We start from the raw sequence: 18865 nt of genomic DNA, 5'->3' as shown, positions 1-18865 counted from the left end.
GTTTTTTTTGTATCTAGGATCACTAGAAAAAGAAAAAGTGACGTAGCAACACGTGTTTTGATGTAGGGAAAGTTATTTATTTCGCATATGGTCTCTTAATAACAATACCTTGTCTTGCATTGAATAAGGTCAACATGTCAATCATACATTTTAAATAAAATTGTTAAGAGTTTGCTTGTAGCAGACACTACTTTTTTCATTTTATTTCAGTAGCAGGTTCTTTTGATTTAATTATACCATATTGCAAACCTTTCAGTTGCCCCAAAAGCTACAAAATATAATAAAAGTATAAGGAAACTTCTCATATGCTTCTGTGTCTATCATACCCGATAAAACAAAGTGCCTATTTATTTGACAAGGGCAAAAGTTTATTTTAACTTTGCTTACAGTTTGATAATTTGATTATCTTTTAATAGACAGCAACATTGGCTGCATACAAGTGCCTGTGAATAAGGCATTACACATCTGCATAATTTTTTAAATGGGTCTAAAATAAAATGTACTTCAATCATTATAGATATTCAAAAAATAGCATTGTAATATTGAGGAAACTGCATGTAAAAAATAAAAACAAATCCAGCACAAAATAGTTACATTTTTCTTTATTAAATGGTAAAACTGGAGATCCAAATGTGTAGCAACAGATTAAATAACCTTTTACAGAAATGAAGAAAAAAAACTGAGCATATATACGTGTATGTATACAACCAAAACAATCAATATGTTGTCTTTTTTCATTGTATGCTTTATTACAATCAAATTCATACAGCACCCTTACACTTTCCGGTTATACTCTAAACCTGGGGCCAGCAAAATTTGATCAAAAGATTGAAGCCAATTTGATATAAAGTTAATTCCCTTTGCAATTCAATATAGGATCATTGTATTTCATTCTGTAGTAGTAAACACTCCAACACTTGTCCTTCTGCAGGAATGTACAAACAAGGCAGATTTATGCCAAAGGGAGGATCTGTTTATACTCAAAGTTGAAAGAGGGATGGTTACAGTCTTGGAGCACCGTAGTCATCTGGCATTCTTTCAATATTGTACCTGTGACAAAACAAAACACTTATTTAAAAGAAAAATCACATTACAGTTTCCTAACTTCAACTGCAGTATTGTTGTAGACTGGCACTATAAAATTGCTCAGCCATTTTCAGCGATTTCAGAATCAGCGATTTCATGGAACAATAATGGTGGTCTGCAGTAAAAGTTTGTTTTGCCTTGGAAATTATTAGAACTAAAAGCTTTGGAGAATAAAATCAGATTTAATTAACAGAGAAAGCAGTTAAAACAACTTGATAACATCTCTTTTCAATATATTATTGGATAAACATTTTTGAAATAATTTAATGTGCAGAAATGGGTTAGCGCACATCATACTACCAACAAACCAACACAATTCCCTTCATTGCAGAGTAAACTCACCTGTGGTTGGAAATATACATGATAGGTACTCCTGGAATTTTCCTAATTCTTCTCTTCAACTCTCTGTCCACTGTGGCCACAATATAACATTTGTGCTGTTGGAAATAAATTAAACATAATTCATTTTAACAGACACCAATTTTAGTATTAATAATCAGAAAACAACCAATATGAAGCATATGCAATAATACAGCTGTATTCATTACTCACGCAGTAAGCTTGACGTTGAGAAAGATCACATCAAGTTAAGTAGTGTACCAAAATAAGCTGAACAAAACTCACAAACAGAAACCGAGAAATAGTCCCACGTTACCTGTGTAACCCTCTGGACTAAGCAATCATCAGCGTAAGTCCCTTTGTGTGTGCACGGCAACCGCTCAAATCGAGCATCTTTGGCTATCCTGTAGAGTGACAGATGGGTTTGAGCTTCTTGCAGCTTTAATAAATGATGCATTATAACTACTGAGAAACATGTTGATTTAACTTTACATTATAGCCTTTACTTGTACTGCAACTCCAGCCTTGATCATTCACCTTACCTTAACCCCAGCCCTAAGCTTTACAATAATACAAACTGTTACATTACATAACACTAGCCTTAAGTTTTTGCACATTGCATTAAGAAGGTTTAATAGCACACAATTACACAGATTGTAAAATGTAAATTAAATGCATATAAAAGATTGATTAATGAAACAATACAAAACAAAAAGATCCATACACTTGTGGAGCATTAAAGACTAATGTCAACAATGAATGATCCATAATAAAGCATGGATACTTTACCTGAGGGCAACCCTGAATTTCTGTCCCAGTTTTTCAATCTCAGCCATCACACAGTCTGTAATGCAAGGAATGCCTACAAAAAAAATCACATAGAAAAAGTGAAAAATTACAAAACATTATGTGAATTAAAATGGTATATGACCCTGCTTGTGTTTCGGTGTACACATGTACCAATGTACAATTTGTTAAAAGAGTTGTTTTAGTCAAGAAACTTACATTTCGCATACAAACAGTCCATCATGGATTGCACAATGTCAAGTTTGGCTTTAATGGAGAAGTTTATGAAGTTAGTGTCCACCAGGATGTGGTAAGGAGGACCCAGCTGTGTGTTGTATTGAAAGAACAGGCAGGAAGGATACTTGGGACTGTAAATATAAACAGAAACAATGAAAATCCAGCAGTTATAATTATCCTGAAGTACTTAACTTTGATTATTGAGGAGTGTATTGCAGGCAGCTCTCAATCACTTGATGTGAAAGTGTGCTAACTTTAGTTTCATAGAGCAAACATATATGTTGTGTTTATATATATATATATATATATATATATATATATTACATACACACACACACATATATATGTATATGTGTAGTTAAACATTATACACTGTTTGATAATGATGATTAATGATTTGGGACTGAATTTAATAACTTTAATAAAATCACAGAACCCTAGAGAAATGTTACAAACCAGTGTCTAGTTCCAGTCTACTTTCAATAATAATTTAGAGCTTTACTCACACTTCTCTTTCCTTTATTGCAGAGGGATCTTCTTTCTTTTTCTCCTTTACTTTGGCTCGATCTTTCTCATTTCTAAAAAATAAAGTATACATATATTAATCAGGACTGGTCAGAAAAAAAAAAAGATGGGATCAGTTAATTATAGCGTTGGGAATGCACAAATATATTTAATATACAGATACATTGCTACCAAAATCTCATTCCCATCTGGACCCATCAAAGACGTTAAGATTAAGTCAGTGTTCTCAGTAATTAGACAATACTGTGAGAAGTAATTGTACAACGTAGAAGTTTAACCTAAGCAGACAGCATACTCACACGGCTATATAATTATATAACCCTTTAAATACAAACTTACAGCCTTTGATCCTTTAAACTAATCATCCTTTTCATCGTCGCATACTTCTTCGTTTTCTTCTGCTTCCCCTTAAAAATAAATAAATAAAGGCCATCTTAAAAAGCAGTCAGAATCGCTGCGGTTCAACACTCAACCATCAAATACTTTTTATTGCTTATTAAAAGTACGTAAAGCTTTGTCTACCTAAACACCAACATCAATCGCTCGAAAATATCACTGTTAATGTCACATTTAAGTCAAATCCCCACATTTGTATTTAATAATAAAAGATTATTTAATTACTTACCATGGTAAACAACTTTCCTTCCCCTTTAGCACCCTCGTGTCGCGCCGGCTCTCAAAACGTCATCAACAAGTGACCAGACACACGCGTCATCATTGTGCGCCCGGTCTTGCTTCCTACTTGCACTGCGTCTCTTCCGGTGGTTTCTAGGTAAATATCGTCAAGGTAGGGATGGAGTGTGTGGTTGATTTTGGAAATATAAAAATACTGCATAAAAAAACCATGTCTCACGTTTAAACTAATAGCATTATATGTAACATTAAGTCAACGTGTGTGCTTCTGATTAAAATGTAAAGTTACCATATGTTTACAAGCAGAGGCAGGGCAGACAGAAAGTCATATAGGACTGGAGTACCTTAGTTGCATGTATCGCGAACAATTGTTTTGAAGTGTATGTGAGTAATGACTGCACTGTGTGTGATCCGTCATGTCACAGGCCATTGTGGATGAATCTGTCCAGTTGGCTGGTGTCAATTGGTGGGAATGCAGTGCAGTCTACAATGGACTGTTTACAGCAGAGACCAAATTAGCTAGACAAATATGTGTGACCGTTATGAGCATTTATTGTATAAAGCTGTCTCGAAGTCTGTTAGAGTCACGCTGGGGCAATGCCAACTAGATTTATTTTCCTTCTATATCTCGATTTCAGATATACTCGTTTTATATTTCTCGTTGGTGTCAATTAATTATATATAATATGTTCATCACTTACTTTACTGTCTACTCATACGTCCGTTACACGCATTATTAAACTTGTACAGCATATTTGTAAACAAGATTGTCTATTACATTATTGTGTAATGATTTATTAGAAAGCGTTTATTGTTCTTGTTTAATTTATAATATTATAATTATAATAGTATATATATATATATATATATATATTGGTTCATGGGTAGTACGTGTGATTTCCTAATTGCTTGTGCCTCAAAAGTATAGAAAATGGCTATTATTCCCCACAAACTTTGCTTTTGTGACCAGGACAGTGATATTTTGAAATGTACCTATTTCCAATGAAAAAAAAAATATTGCTAATGTATAGAAGCCAAAATTGTTATTATGTATATGCATATTTTCTACAATATTTTTACCCCATTGATGTGTTTTAGGATAGTACTCCTGGTTACACATTAATGTTTTATTATTCCAGATTAACTATCCTCTTCACACACCCAACACCCATTCTGTGTATTGTCTATAAATATTGATGCCATTAAGGCTGTCTCTATACCTAAGATTTAAAGTACTACATTACAATGAAGTGTTCAGATATTTAATGAAGAATGTATTAGAAATGAGATAAGGGCATTGTGTATCACCTTGTTAATTGCACTGACATTAGTTTACCCAGCCCAGAAAGTGATATGTTTCGAGTTATGTGTTTGAAATATTTTTGAAATGATAAGATGAACCTTTTTAAGATTGTTGTTTTGCTCTGTGCAGAGTTCACTCTTTGGGCTTTGGGGTAATTATATGAACATTTTCTGATCTGTTTTGTGTATGTGTGTGTGCATAGTATTTATTTATTATTATTATTTATTTCTTAGCAGGTGCCCTTATCCAGGGAGACTTACAAAACATATATTACTTTAATAAAACATGTTTAAATGTATTGTCAAATATACAGGTTTATATAAATCTATATATTGATCTAGATAATATTGTATTGTTGTTTTAGGTTTTTTGAAGACCCCAGCTGATACAGCGATTAAATGTATCCCTCATTTTGTGGGCTGCCTTTTGTGGTAGTGGATTGTTAAGGAAAAGACACCTTTTGGAAGGGTCTGGATTGTTCTGTTCCAGTGAACACACTGTGCTACGACACTGTGCATTGCAATGTCCAGTCCGGTTCTTTAAACCAAGAGAAATCGGAGTTGGAGCCGAAGATGGTCTGATGGACCGGCGCTTCTTGCTGACCTTTGCCTTTTGCTCGGTGTTGTGGGTTCTTTTTTGGGAAATCAGGTGGAAGAAAGCAAAGGAAAATCAGATTGAAGAATGGCTCCAAGGGAACCGACTTTCCGAATACAGACACTTATTTGAAGGTTAGAATGGTTTAATTGAGAGTTTCAGCACCATGTTTTGTCATTTTCAGTTATTTTACTAGATAGATGTAAATAATTCAGTCATTCAAAAAGATAAACTGTGTTCTCCCTGTAATTCCATAATTTTTGTTTTACTGAAAATTGTTTAAGCAATTTGCAGATAAAAAAAAGAAAAAGTCTGTATAAACAGAAACCTTTATGTAAATGTATAAACGTCATAATATCAAATCGTCAGTGAGTGCCCTCATTTTGAATCAAGCCTACAATGCACAGGTTGTTACTGTCAGATGTGTGTCCTTGGTGCTTTGTGACTGCAGTCGAACATTCATGTTGAATGATCACTCGTGCACTAAAGTGGCTGTGTGTTTGGTTGCAGATGTGCAGTCCCTAGAGGAGCTGACTTTGAGTGTGTTGTCACGACTGGAGGAAGTTCTGCAGGAGACTCAACATTGGCAGGAGATCGCGGAGTCCCGGGTCCAGCTGCTCCGTGACTTTGCCTTTCAGGAGTGGCTCTGCTCGCAGGGTCTCGAGCACTATTACCACACGTGAGTCTGCTCTTTATTTATCGGCTGTACACAATATACAGACACCTGGAGGGTTCTTTCCCAAATGGTTTTGTGGCTGGTGGAACTATTATAATTTCTGAAATAACATTTTAAAACAGCAATGATGTTTTGACCTTTCCGTACAGTTTGGAATATCACAGTGTTGTGTGGAGTTTTGCCATTGATTTCTCTGAAGCAGTTCGAAACTTAAAGATTTTGAAACTCCGTGGGTTCGAAACTTCTTGACTGCACTGTAATGTATTATATTTTGCTGGACATAAAGACCTCTACCCATTGGTGTTCCATTTTCTGCCATCCACAAGAGGGCAGTATTGACACATTTATAATGCTTTACTCTACCATCATTTGGTTAATAAGAAATGGACCATGATTTCCACTAGAACTAAATGTATAATTTCAGATTGCCATCCAGTGTACCGTGATACCAACTCTAGGATATGTATTGATTTTCCTTGACTTTGTTTAACTGTCCTCAGACTGGTAATTTATTTAGGTGATGTCATGTGATCTAACTAGTAGTTTTATGGTTAAAATGAAATGGTTCTGCATGGTGCTGAGGTAGCAATTTTAAAGAAACACTAATTCCAATTGTCTTCAATATGTAGTTCACACCACTGTGCCACAGTGACTGCATAAAACCCTAGTCACCAAATGAAGGACTTCGCAGGAAACTAGTATCAGAGAGGACAAGCAGTACCACTTCCAGATCTTGTCTTTACAACAAGAAGGGAAGGGGGGTCTGCCTTGCTGACAGGCAACAGAAGGCTCTGTGCTTCTCTTAAATTGAGAGCGATGAGATATTATCCACTTCTTTAAAAGGTCAACCCACAGTGTCAAAGCAGAAGTGTTAACTGCAGGAAAAGCAGTTGTGGTACTAATGTTCAAAAAAAGAGGTAATGTTTATAGCGTCTCAAAAGTTTGCAAGTACTGTTTTTTCTAAATGTTGGACTTCTTTGTCTGTTTTGCTGCTGTTCTCTTGTAAAGACTGAAGTCCTTGGGTTGCCGGAGTCTAGATGATTTAGCCCAGTTTGACAGTCAGCTGCAGCTCTCGCTTGCTGCCTGGGGATACTATTACGAAGATTACATCAAGCTTTCAACAGGCGTGAAGGTCCTCCAGGCCTCTAGGGGGCGGCGGGACCGAGACTACGAGACACGACTGGTCTACAGTCTGGCTGAGCGCCGTTTGAATGAGAAGTGGACTATTGGTAAGTTTCCAAGGATAATTCAAGTTTTTATATATAGCCTATATATTTTTGCTGTTACTGTGCATTAAAATAATTAAGTTGAATGTAGCTTTCATTGTAGGTAATGGGATTTTGATGATTGAGTTAATGGTAGCTACATAAACAGCAGGAACACTTTAAATACCACAGTCGATTCTGTCTTTTTGAGACAATTCCAAGAAATGTTTCTTTGTCTGATGCCTCTTAATGAAAATTATTCTTATTCTTTACTGCAGCACTGCACTCTCCCACTGACTATAATCTTCCATTACTTAATATACTCTATTTAAAGATCCTGTTTTTCAGGTCCAGTCTAGGAGTGGTTTATCACTGCATGTTTGCTTTGTGTTTCTTTTAAAATACATCACTGTGTTTTTACTGAAGGGAAAAGAAAACAGAACATTATACTTGTAAGTACTCAATGAATTATAGAAAAACGAAACAAATGCAAAATCTTAGCCTTTATAGTAGAACCTAATAATGTAATTAAATTAATAGATTAATTTCTTCCTTTATAGTTGACTGATCCAGTTTTTGCAGTCTCTTTGGAACTCCAGAAACATTCTACCTTGTTCTTTTCTTTTCCAGCTGGAGCTCTGATTTTTGGCTGTACTGTTGCACTGTGTTTTCTGATAAGGGACCTCATGTTTTACGTGATTGGTGAGTTGTCAGCATGTTAGCCAGGATTAGATGTTAGGTTCAGTCATCAGCTGCCACAAAATTAGTTGCTCTTGGTTCTTGAATCATTTCATGGAGTAATGAAAAAACAAACTAGCCCAAAAAGCAACTCTAAAATAGTTATAAACATGGTATGTAATCCTAAAATTGAGATTGAAAACTATTATGCCTTTGCACAGTCTGAATTGACCATTTCAAACAAACAAACAACATACCCTAATATTTTCATATCACAATAAACTATGCTGATGGCTGTTTTTTTTTCCCCCTCAGGTGGAATTACTGTTTCCATCATAGCGTTTGTCTTCACCATCAAGTTCCTGTGCGAACTTGCGGCCAGAGTTGTTAGTTTCCTTCAGAATGAAGACCGCGGCAGGAGAGGAGAACGCAGCATTTATGATTACGTCCGGGGCAACTACCTCGATCCGAGGTCATGCAAGGTTGCCTGGGACTGGAAAGACCCACAGGAAGTCGGACACACTATGACCTTCAGAGTACAAGTACGGTCCCTCCTCTACCCTTCTGTTCCATTAGACTTTCTTTGTATTGCAAGCTTTTTGTCTCATTATCTTTGCAATAGAGAAATCACATCAATTTCATGCCCACTATCTCCACTGCAGTTGTTCTATAAAAATGGCCAGCCGTTCCCAGCGAGCAGACCGGTGGGGTTGCGAGTGCACATCTCCCATATCGAGCTGGCTCTGGATATTCCTGTCACCCAGGAGGTTCTTCAAGAGCCCAACTCCAATGTGGTCAAAGTCGCCTTCACCGTCAGGAAAGCAGGGCGCTACGAGATCACAGTCAAGCTCGGAGGGCTTAATGTCGCCTATAGTCCATACTACAAAATCTTTCAGCCAGGTATTCATTTTTTGGTTTGTTTTAATTAATTTTAAGTGCATTTAATATGTTTAGATTTTATTGAATGAAAATTGAAACCAAAATTATAATGTTTTTTCAGGCACTGTCGTACCGTCAAAAACAAAGATTGCGTACCACTTTTCCACTTTGGTGTTGACAAATGGGCAGCAGCACACGTTGCAGATTGAGCCTCGTGATGAGTACGGGAACCCCACCAGTAATTCAATCTCCTTGGTTGATGAAGATAACTACAATGTGCAGATCCATGCGGTAACTAAGGCCTATAGTATAGTATTACCCGTGTCTTTACATACTAATACTACTAGTGTGCATAGCTGCCATGAGGACTGTGTATCTGTGCAGCATGCTTTTATATCGCAGGCAGTAATGAATCTTGACAATGATGGTACTTTGTATTACTTTCTGCATGTTTTGTAGGAAATAAAAATAGCATTGTCTTGCACTGCAGAGGTGCCTATTGGTAAGCATGTGAAACATTTTTTAACATTTTATGAGGTCACTGAAACTGAGGACTAAATTATGATTATTTTGTTTTAAATTGAAAATGCCTCTCGTGTTTATTTGAACCTTCTGTGTAACCCATTCTGTTTTCTTACGCTCGATAGCTTGGCACTCAAGACGAAGAAAGCTCAGAAGATTATTACAGCAAATCTGTGTCGTCCAACAAGGAGCAGTGCCAGGTTCTCCTGAGACTGACCCTCAGGAGGAAGGGATGTTTTCGGGCTTGCATCTCCTACCAAAATCAGTCCATCAGCAATGGAGAGTTTGACATCATCGTACTAAGTGGTGAGTGGAAAGATGACTTGTTTTTTCCAAGAAGTGCTGAAGGAGGTAATCAGGCAGGCTTGAGATACTCTGCAGGAATTGCTTCCTCTGCATTTCGGTACAGACTGAAGCAGGAGTTGGGGAGGTTTATATGGAAGTCATTTTCAGGAGACTCCAGAGTAATGTTAGCTCCAGATCCTTAAGCGCTTTAACATAGCTCATCCAAGCAACTTACCTAGTGTAAGATCATAAACTGGTTAGAAAAAAAAAATGTGCATGCCTGAAAAAATTTATTGAAATTGGAGATGTGTAGTGTTTCTTTAACCATGTAGAGAAATAAACACTTCTCTGAATCTCTCTTTCGGTTTACCAGAAAATGAGAAGAATTCTGTAGAGAAGAATGTCTCCACCCCAGGGATTAGCATCTACTTCGAGGCATACCTCTATAACGCAGGGAATTACACCCCCTCCTCGTGGCAGCTGCCGGCCTCCTCGCTGCTGGCCCCGCAGAGGCGGCCCTCCACTGCCAACGAGGAGGACGATGAAGACTCCCCGTCTGAGGGGCAGCAGGAGAAAGTGAAGAAACCAAAAAAGGTCTACTGTTATATATCGCCAAAGGTGGGTTATTGGTTGTGAACACATATTGATATAGTTTTGAGGTGCACTCCTGGGGAAAAAACCCATCAAGGTCTGTTTTAATGATCAGTCGGGTGGATATATGTGGTTTCAGTGGCTGTTACCCTTTTAACATTGAGACAGGACCATTTCAGTCAAATTCAATCCATTCAAAGTTTCAAGTTCACCACTGACTTATGGCTGAATTTAAAAGCCATCATTAAAATGACTAACCTGTATTGTTAAAACAGACCCTGATAAATGTCTACATTCAACAAAGCAGGCCAACAATTCTGCTTAACAGAACATAAATATATGCGTGAAAACAACTAGCAAGCTGTAGCCAAAACAGAACACAAACAAAACAGGCCAAGGGGCAGGATTTAAAACAATCTACTATTTGGTTTTTGTGTGTTTTGTTTCTGTCAGAATGTCCCTCTCTGTCTCTCTGTTTATAGTCCCCTGTCCTCCTGTTTGATGTCAACCCTTCACACAATATGAGGTGGGAACCTGGGCTTTGACTGACCAGCCAACATTTATTGTAGCTACAGGCTACCAGGTTGCTGTCAATATTCTTGCTTAAATGCATTTTAAAAAGCCCTGTTTTTATCTTAAATCTATAGTTATGTTAAAAAACAAATTGGATTTAAGAAGAATTGGCAAAAGACATTTCACATTATAAATGTAACTTCTTTATAACTATAAATAGAGGGAATGTGGCAGCTGGACTTTAAACTCTTACATGTGTAGTTCGCACTAGAGGTCTCATATGAGTGTGGCTATATTTTACTGTTATGCTTCTCGAGCAACACGAGAAACTGGAAGAAATGTATGTTTTTAAAGGAAAGGCTTGATGTGTCCGTGAAGCTGTACATTCTGTTAACATTGTTGTTATTGTTCATTTTAAGCAACTCTCTGTGAAGGAGTTTTACCTGAAAATCATTCCATGGCGCCTTTTTACCTTCAGGGTATGCCCAGGAACAAAGGTAGGTGTGTAAGGACAGCAGACGTTGCAACAGTTTCTGCTACAGATGGAATAACCGCTATTAACAATTAAATGGAAGTGTCTCTGGTGCTTGGTCAACAGCAGTATGCCCAACCACTGCCCTGCTCAGGGGTCTGGACAGGGACTATCTTGTGCCTCAAGAGGCGCCTGATTTGAACACAGTGGAACTGAAAGCTTGATAGAGACCACCATCTCATTATTTTTGTGACCTGAGCTGGACCAGGCCAAAGGCTGTGTACTTTCCAGTGCCCTAACGATCTGTTTTTTGTCAAGCTTTACTAAAAATACTTCCTCTTCTAATTAAAATCTTCAATTGTCCCTTGAAAGAATAGAAATAACCTGAAGACTGTAAATTAAAGTATGTTTAAGGCACATGTTTGTATCTGTTTTAGTTGTCTCATAATACAAATATTATGCCATAGCAGCATGCATGAGCCATATTAAACTTCAACATGAATCATAACTGAGATGCTTTAATGATGCAACTATTTTCACACATGGCTTTCAGTCTGTAGATGACACTCTGAAATTAATGTTTGACTTCTCTTCCTAACAGTTCTCATACCATGGTCCAGACCCCATTCACAAATACTTGACGTTAGTGGTAGATGATGGGATACAGCCACCGGTAGAATTGAGCTGTAAAGACCGGAACATAATGGCTGCAACGTTTATCCGCTTCCTGCACAAAAATATTGGTGAGTTCAGTCTGCTGTGACACCTATCTAATAATCCCACAGTGGAACACCTAGTGCAGACAAACTGCATGCGCTATGGGAGCTAAACGGCCACGTGAAAAATATTAAAGAGAAACACTGTTTTCTTGGGTATTCATTATAAGTTATTATAGTACTTCTTTCGAACCTTAATTAATGTTTAATGTCCTTTTGTTTGTCTGTGTGTTTGTACACAGGAGGTTCAGAAACATTCCAGGACAAAGTGAGCTTCTTTCAGCGGGAACTCAGGCACCTGCACTCGAAAAGGCCTCGCACAAAGACCTGCTTGAAGATTAGCCGGCACACTATCCTAGATTCAGTGAGATTGAAACATATGTTCTGACTTTCTAAATAGGAAATGTATAGTCATTTAGGGGTTTGCTATGATCTTGATGAGTCTGACTTAGACCTCCTGATTAGACTTAATTAATCTCTCTCAAGAACTCCACTTACGTTATGTATTTAATTTGACAGAATTAATGTTTGAAACTTGAAAATATGATGTGTTTTAGGTCAAAACTGTAGTGGAGACTTAATCACTAATCCCCTTACCATACTTCTGGAAACAAAACTTGCTGTTTGCTTTGCGGCTCTTGTTTTAGTTTTTTCTCCCTTGATTTGCATGAATTGTCTGTTTTTCTTCCTCAGTCTCTGAAAGCCACTCGCAACTTCTCGGTGTCTGACTGGAGTAAGAACTTTGAGGTGGTTTTCCAGGACGAGGAAGGTGAGCTATTTTTCAGTATTTGGATGCATAACTCTTCCCCAGGCTGTTACACCTTTTTATCTGACACGTCTCTGTTTTTTCAGCCCTGGACTGGGGTGGCCCTCGCAGGGAGTGGTTCGAACTCATTTGTAAAACGCTGTTTGACACCTCCAACCAGCTCTTCACACGCTTCAGTGACAACAACCAGGGCCTGGTAAAAGCTTTTGTATTACTTTTCAGGACAACCCCTTACTGTTTTAGGTGTTATTCATTTTTTTTTACATTTGTGTGATTATTTCCCAACTGTTAAAGTCTAAAGTGCATAGAAATCATATGGATTTTTAAATATTTTTTTATGAATCAATTCAAATACTTCTCTGAAAAATGGCACACTGTATGTGTATGTGTCACCGTGTTTTGTGGTTACAGGTTCACCCTAATGCAGATCGACCGCCTCACCTGAGACTCAAGGTGTACGAGTTTGCAGGCAGGGTGGTAGGGAAGTGCTTGTATGAGTCGGCCTTGGGGGGGGCATACAAACAGCTGGTGAGAGCCAGGTTTACACGCTCCTTCCTGGCTCAGATCATAGGCCTGCGCATGAACTACAAGGTGAGCAACACAGTAAACTATTCAGTCTTTTTCAGAGAGACACAGGAATTGAACATAATTGTAATTGAATGTATTTATTAGTTTTTCTGCAGTTAATGTATTACATTTTTAGGCAATGTTATGCTTTTAGCAATAAACCATATTTATTAATAGAGTTTCATGTATGACTTGCAGTGTAGTACATAATTCTGTGTGTGTATTTATTCTTTATGATTGTATTCATTTTTCCCTTTATTTGTATTGCAGTACTTTGAAACCGATGATCAGGAGTTCTATAAGACTAAAGTGTGCTTTATCCTAAACAACGATGTCACTGACATGGATCTTGTGTTTGCTGAGGAGAAATACAGCAAAGCAGGACAACTGGAGAAGGTAGGTTCGTTTGAACGGCTGCATTTATTATACTCATTTATATGCCAAATTTTACTTTTGTTGTTGGTGATTTTGTTTTTCTAAATCACCGAAGTATTCAATTTTAGCCTAATGCCAAAATATTGTTTATTCTTAACTGTGATACAGCATTGCAGTGCCAAACTGATTAAATCAATCGTTTATCATTTTGCGCCCTAACAACAGCCTGAATGCCAACACAAACCCACACCCAATAGAGTTTAGAAACGCTATCCTAACCTTAACGGAGGTCAAAGTATACTGGGCACTGCAACTCTATAATCTTAATTTTGTGGGTAGGTCGGTTTATATAATAAAATATATCTGTAATAGTGCTTGTGGGTTGTGCTCTTTTGAAAGCCAAGTACAGTTTATTCAATGCAGTGTCCTTTTCTCTTTGCGGACAGGTTATAGAGCTCATCTCTGGTGGAGCCCAGATTGCAGTGACCAATGAAAACAAGATGCACTATCTGAATCTCCTGGCACAGTATAGGTTGGCCAATCAAGTTAGAGAGGAGGTAGAGCATTTTCTCAAGGGTAAGGACTGGGTTCTTATTTAAAGTGTTATTTCACATGACTGTCTTTGCAATCATTTTAAAATCAAGTGCCCCTTCAGAATAAATGTCATTGTCGTCATTGTGGGAGGTGGCGAGGCATAGCTTTAAAGTTAAGAGAAGGTGGGTATCCCGTTGTAATAATTTGAGATTCTTGATTTTAACTTCTCTGCTTTAGGTTTGAATGAACTAGTTCCAGAGAACCTCTTGGCCATATTTGATGAGAATGAGTTGGAGGTATGTGCGGTTCTTAATCCTGAGATTGTCCTAGTGTGTGTTGCTGTTTGTTTGTTCGTTTCTGTTTCCTATGTCTGCTTTTTGTTGCTAAGCAGCTCTATTAGAATATGTAGATATTTTTAGCATTTTCTACTGATTTTCATTTCAGCTTTCTTTGTATTTAATTCAATTGAGTTTCTTTGTGAATGCCAATGCTTCTCGTGGTCATTGTCATTTGCAGCTACTGATGTGTGGTACTGGCGATATCAACGTCATGGACTTCAAAGCCCATGCAGTCATCGTTGGGGGGTCTTGGCACTTTAGAGAGAAGGTAGGTAACTTAAGATAGTAGTTTCATCAGTTGGTCTTTGTTTTTAGGTTTTTGTTTAGTTCATTGAAATTTCTTTCCCCCGCAGGATTTCTCTCGTATGATCACCGTGGTGTGTGAAATTTCTACATTGGTTCTAAGTAAAGTCAAAAGAACAAACCGAATAACCAAGTTTCATATACATACAGTGCATTGCAGAAGTTTTCGGCCCCACTCACAGTTTTCATTGTTGCTTGGGAACTTTTCGTCTAAATAACAAGCATTACATTTGGTGCCCAAAAAAGCACATCTCCCAGTCACCACCATCCCTACAGTGAAGCCTGGTGGTGCAGCATCATGCTTTGTGGATGCTTCTCTTCGACAGGGACTGGAAAGCTTGTTAGGATTGAGTGAAAAATGGATGGAGCAAAGTATAGACAAATACCAGAGGAAAACTTGTTTCAATCTGCTAAAGATTTAAAATGGGCTAAACTTAATCTTTGAGCAGTACAATGATCCAAAGCTACACTGGAGTGGCTAAAGAATTAGAAAGAGTGGCCCAGTCAAGGTCCTGACTTGAATTCTCTGCAGGACCTGTGGAAAGACTTGAAAACTGCTGGCAACCAGTGCTTGATGAGCTTGAGCAACTCTGCCAAGAAAAATGGGGGAAAAAAGCCAGTATACAAAGTTGGTAGAGACTTACCCAAAAATAATTGCAGTTGTAACTGCTGCCAAAGGTGCTGCCACCAAATATTGAGTTGAGGGGTCTGAATGGTTATGAAATCAAATTTTAAGTTAAGTTTTTGCTGACATGTACTGTAACTTTTCTTACACTTAAGTCTTCAGTATTAGCATTCACGCTTGTGTATGTATCATGTTGTAATTATACAAAATGAGACGCCATAGGAAGGGTCTCTACACTTTTGCAAGGTACTGTATGTGTTCCTAATTGTGTCTCCTGTTCTTCAGGTCATGAAGTGGTTCTGGGCTGTTGTGTCCAGCTTCACCCAAGAAGAACTGGCCCGTTTGCTGCAGTTCACCACTGGCTCCTCTCAGCTTCCCCCAGGAGGCTTCAATACACTGTGCCCTTCCTTCCAAATCATCGCTGCTCCAACGCACAGCACACTGCCTACCGCACACACGTGGTGAGTTCGTTTTTTTGCTGTACCATAAGTTACGCAAATAACAATATGTACTCGTTGATAGCTACTTAGTGGTTGACAAGCCCTTTACAACAGTATAATGGAAAGTCATGTACCACTCACTAAGAATAAGAAGAATAATAAAACAAAGTGCAATTTCCAGAACTAATGTTTTTCCAAATAGGATTTGGCAAGATTAAATACTCGGACTGAAAAGAGTATTCAAACTGTACCTTATACAGTACATGCTTTAAAACGCATTTTGAAATCTCCTCAGTTTTAACCAGTTGTGCCTGCCCTACTACGACTCCTACGACGAACTGCACAAGATGTTGAAGCTGGCCATCAGTGAAGGCAGCGAAGGGTTTGGCATGCTGTGAGTCTCCATGCTTACGGGAGGAGCAGCGGGGTGGAGGTACAGAACAGGAAGCACAGGGCGATCAAAACAATTCACAGAATCCGTCGACTGAAAAGTACCATCTTCGAATGCTTTGGTATTTCAGGTGTATGCAGGCACTATGTAAATTAATATATATATATTTTTTTTTTTGTAAAGAAACAGAAAACGAATGGGTGAAAATATGGTATAGTGGATTTTTATTCTAGATGCTAGAAATGCTTAGTTTTATATACCGTAGACATAAGGGAGAGATTAGAGATAAAGTTAAAGACTTGTGAGCTTTTTAATGTTGAACTGCAACACATTAAACTATGTATGCTTCAAGAAGTGTTGGGCAAAAGGAAAAATACGTAGCAACCTACATGAAGTCAAAATATACTGTATACTAATAACACTTTAGCCTTAATTGCAAAAAAATATCAGGGAAGGAGAAAGATATTTCTGTAATTTATCAAGATATATATTTGATGACTCTTAGGATCACTTCTTTTAATTTGTACCTAAAGGAAAAGAAGCTGGGTGTATTTCAGTTTCAGTCCATTTCTTTTCTTGGATTTTTTTGGTGTGTGTATTATTTATTATCTCTTAGCCAAGTCATGACCCTAAGTGAAACAAGACTGCTTTTGTTTTTAGGAAAAGATGGGGAAGGGAGTCATTTTTCATAAATCAAAAAAACAATCCGTTTGAATATTTATTAAACTTTAATGATCTTTAGAAGAAATTGGAAAGCATGGTTAACACACCTCCTTGTAAATGGTACGTTAACTTAAAAATACTAATCAAATTTCCATGGAAGGGATGCCAATTTACAAAGATGAGCTCAGTTTTTAGGGCTTCATTGCATTTGAACTGGAAGTTATTTATTTTTAAATTTGCCTTATTTTAGCCCTTTGCGTCCTAGCTACAGTGTTACATGGTAGTAATGATATACATTTAAAATTTTTAGGGATAACTCGTCATTAAGGGATAAACTTCTTTCTGTCTGGGTAGAGTTCGGGCTCGCACCACAAGGGAGATTTGCCTACAGTTTCAGCGGACTGCATACCTATTTTCGCAGTGGGTTGGCACAGGATACAGGCTCAGGACAGTTCCTCAGAGGAATCGGTTGTGCTCGTGGAGCTGCAAGGAGGACCGTTAACAAAGATGTTTCAGCTGTGCCTTACTGTTGCTAGGTCTGTTAACATCCTTAACTGGCAGGTGCACCAAAATGGAAATTGGAAAAATACAATAACAATAAATTCTCTAAAACTGGAAAACAGAAGCATTCCAGACCTCTATATGATTACATCAGTCGATCCATTTATATAAGGTATTAGAAGTGAGGAAAGCTAAACATAACTTATTTTGGTAGAACCGTTTTTCTTTCTACCAAAATAATGCACCTCTTCTTTGGTGCGTTCCTCCCAGTGATTTGGATGTGTGTGTATTTGTCGTCGTACTGACACACTATTTTAAGGTGACTTAAGGAACATCAGGGAATATGTGGTAGCGTTTCTTTATTGAGAGAATAATATGTGGATTAAAACGTGCAAATAAAAATGATCAAAATGATAATGTACTGTATCAGTATAAGTGGTGTATTCTGTGAGTAAATCCAGGGAAAGACAGTTAGAAATGGCCATTGACATTTTGTTTAATGGTTAGACCACATGTCAGGATGCAAAGGGTTAAAAGATTTTCAGATTTTTTTTTTAAATCTTTATTTTTAAGATTTTTAATTTATATTTATTTTCAGGAAATTGCCAGGAGTAAAATATTAATTTGATGCAGCATGTAAAAAAGCTATATATATATATATATATATATATATATATATATATATATATATATATATATATATATATATATATATATATATATATATATATATATATATATATATATATATATATAGATATATAGATATATATATATATAGATATATATATAGATATATATATATATACACAATAAAAAAAAATGTAATTTCTTATATACTTAATTCAATGAAAAACATTCAGAAGGTTATGTATGCTGTTCATGTCCTTGTAAAAACAGTTTTCATTACATTTATCATGTTGACATCTATGCATGCATCTCATATTTGTTTTCTTTCTTCCAAAAACTGTGAATTATTGTCACCTTATTTAATTAATTTAGCTTACTGAGAACCTAGATGTAGGTTAAACTTTAAATTAAGACTGAATTCGTATGGAATTACCTCTGGCATTAAAATGTTTTAAGGCTTAAATACAGATTTCTGTACTTTCCCCATGTAGGCTAACATATGCAAATGCATCACAGAACAAAACTCGAGTATGATGTGTTAAACAAACGTCTGACTGTGCGTGTCATTCAGAAATTGCTTCCACAGTGTTGGGAACAAGAAGATAACTTGGACACAGCTGCTAGGAGATTAATAGTTTTGTGATCTTCCGAAAGCACATTTCTCTTATATACCTCACTTATACTGCACGCTA

General features: G+C 37.1%; 2 protein-coding genes across 3 annotated transcripts; one reads left to right on the top strand and one right to left on the bottom strand.

Annotated features, from left to right (window-relative positions):
* Window positions 1–587: 587 nt before the first annotated feature.
* Window positions 588–3687, bottom strand: fcf1 (FCF1 rRNA-processing protein). The gene is made up of 8 exons (XM_066694035.1): window positions 3599–3687; window positions 3313–3380; window positions 2955–3026; window positions 2431–2579; window positions 2215–2287; window positions 1742–1829; window positions 1429–1523; window positions 588–1050 (listed from the first exon to the last, which is right to left on the bottom strand). Exons 1-8 carry the CDS (start codon window positions 3599–3601, stop codon window positions 1002–1004), a joined length of 597 nt encoding a protein of 198 aa, XP_066550132.1. The 5' UTR covers window positions 3602–3687; the 3' UTR covers window positions 588–1001.
* Window positions 3688–3701: 14 nt separating this feature from the next.
* On the top strand, window positions 3702–18208 carry arel1 (apoptosis resistant E3 ubiquitin protein ligase 1). 2 transcript variants are annotated; one of them, XM_066694034.1, is made up of 22 exons: window positions 3702–3745; window positions 5274–5637; window positions 6014–6182; window positions 7188–7408; window positions 8015–8086; window positions 8378–8604; window positions 8725–8962; window positions 9063–9232; window positions 9589–9769; window positions 10122–10366; window positions 11272–11349; window positions 11926–12067; window positions 12283–12404; window positions 12734–12809; window positions 12893–13002; window positions 13218–13397; window positions 13644–13769; window positions 14195–14324; window positions 14520–14578; window positions 14799–14888; window positions 15834–16009; window positions 16284–18208. In XM_066694034.1, the coding sequence occupies exons 2-22, from the start codon at window positions 5490–5492 to the stop codon at window positions 16384–16386; spliced, it is 3063 nt and encodes a 1020-aa protein (XP_066550131.1). In that variant the 5' UTR covers window positions 3702–3745; window positions 5274–5489; the 3' UTR covers window positions 16387–18208. The 2 variants fall into 2 exon arrangements, with proteins under 2 accessions (XP_066550131.1, XP_066550130.1); XM_066694033.1 differs by having other exon boundaries at window positions 3725–3760.
* Window positions 18209–18865: the final 657 nt, after the last annotated feature.

The sequence above is a fragment of the Amia ocellicauda genome, chromosome 21 (assembly GCF_036373705.1).
Source record: "Amia ocellicauda isolate fAmiCal2 chromosome 21, fAmiCal2.hap1, whole genome shotgun sequence".
Taxonomy (NCBI): domain Eukaryota; kingdom Metazoa; phylum Chordata; class Actinopteri; order Amiiformes; family Amiidae; genus Amia; species Amia ocellicauda.
Note: the sequence above shows the minus strand (reverse complement) of the source record. Positions and strands in the feature narration are given on the sequence as shown.

Excerpts from the sequence above, each read along its gene's own strand:
- fcf1 (XM_066694035.1), bottom strand. Across the intron at positions 2,580-2,954 it reads GCAATAAAGGAAAGAGAAGT|TCCCAAGTATCCTTCCTGCC; the intron begins GTGAGTAAAGCT and ends TTATATTTACAG. Across the intron at positions 1,830-2,214 it reads AAATTCAGGGTTGCCCTCAG|GATAGCCAAAGATGCTCGAT; the intron begins GTAAAGTATCCA and ends GTCACTCTACAG.
- arel1 (XM_066694034.1), top strand. The coding sequence starts at position 5,490 with ATGGACCGGCGCTTCTTGCTGACCTTTGCCTTTTGCTCGGTGTTGTGG. Across the intron at positions 9,770-10,121 it reads TGACATCATCGTACTAAGTG|AAAATGAGAAGAATTCTGTA; the intron begins GTGAGTGGAAAG and ends TCGGTTTACCAG. Across the intron at positions 11,350-11,925 it reads GGGTATGCCCAGGAACAAAG|TTCTCATACCATGGTCCAGA; the intron begins GTAGGTGTGTAA and ends TCTTCCTAACAG.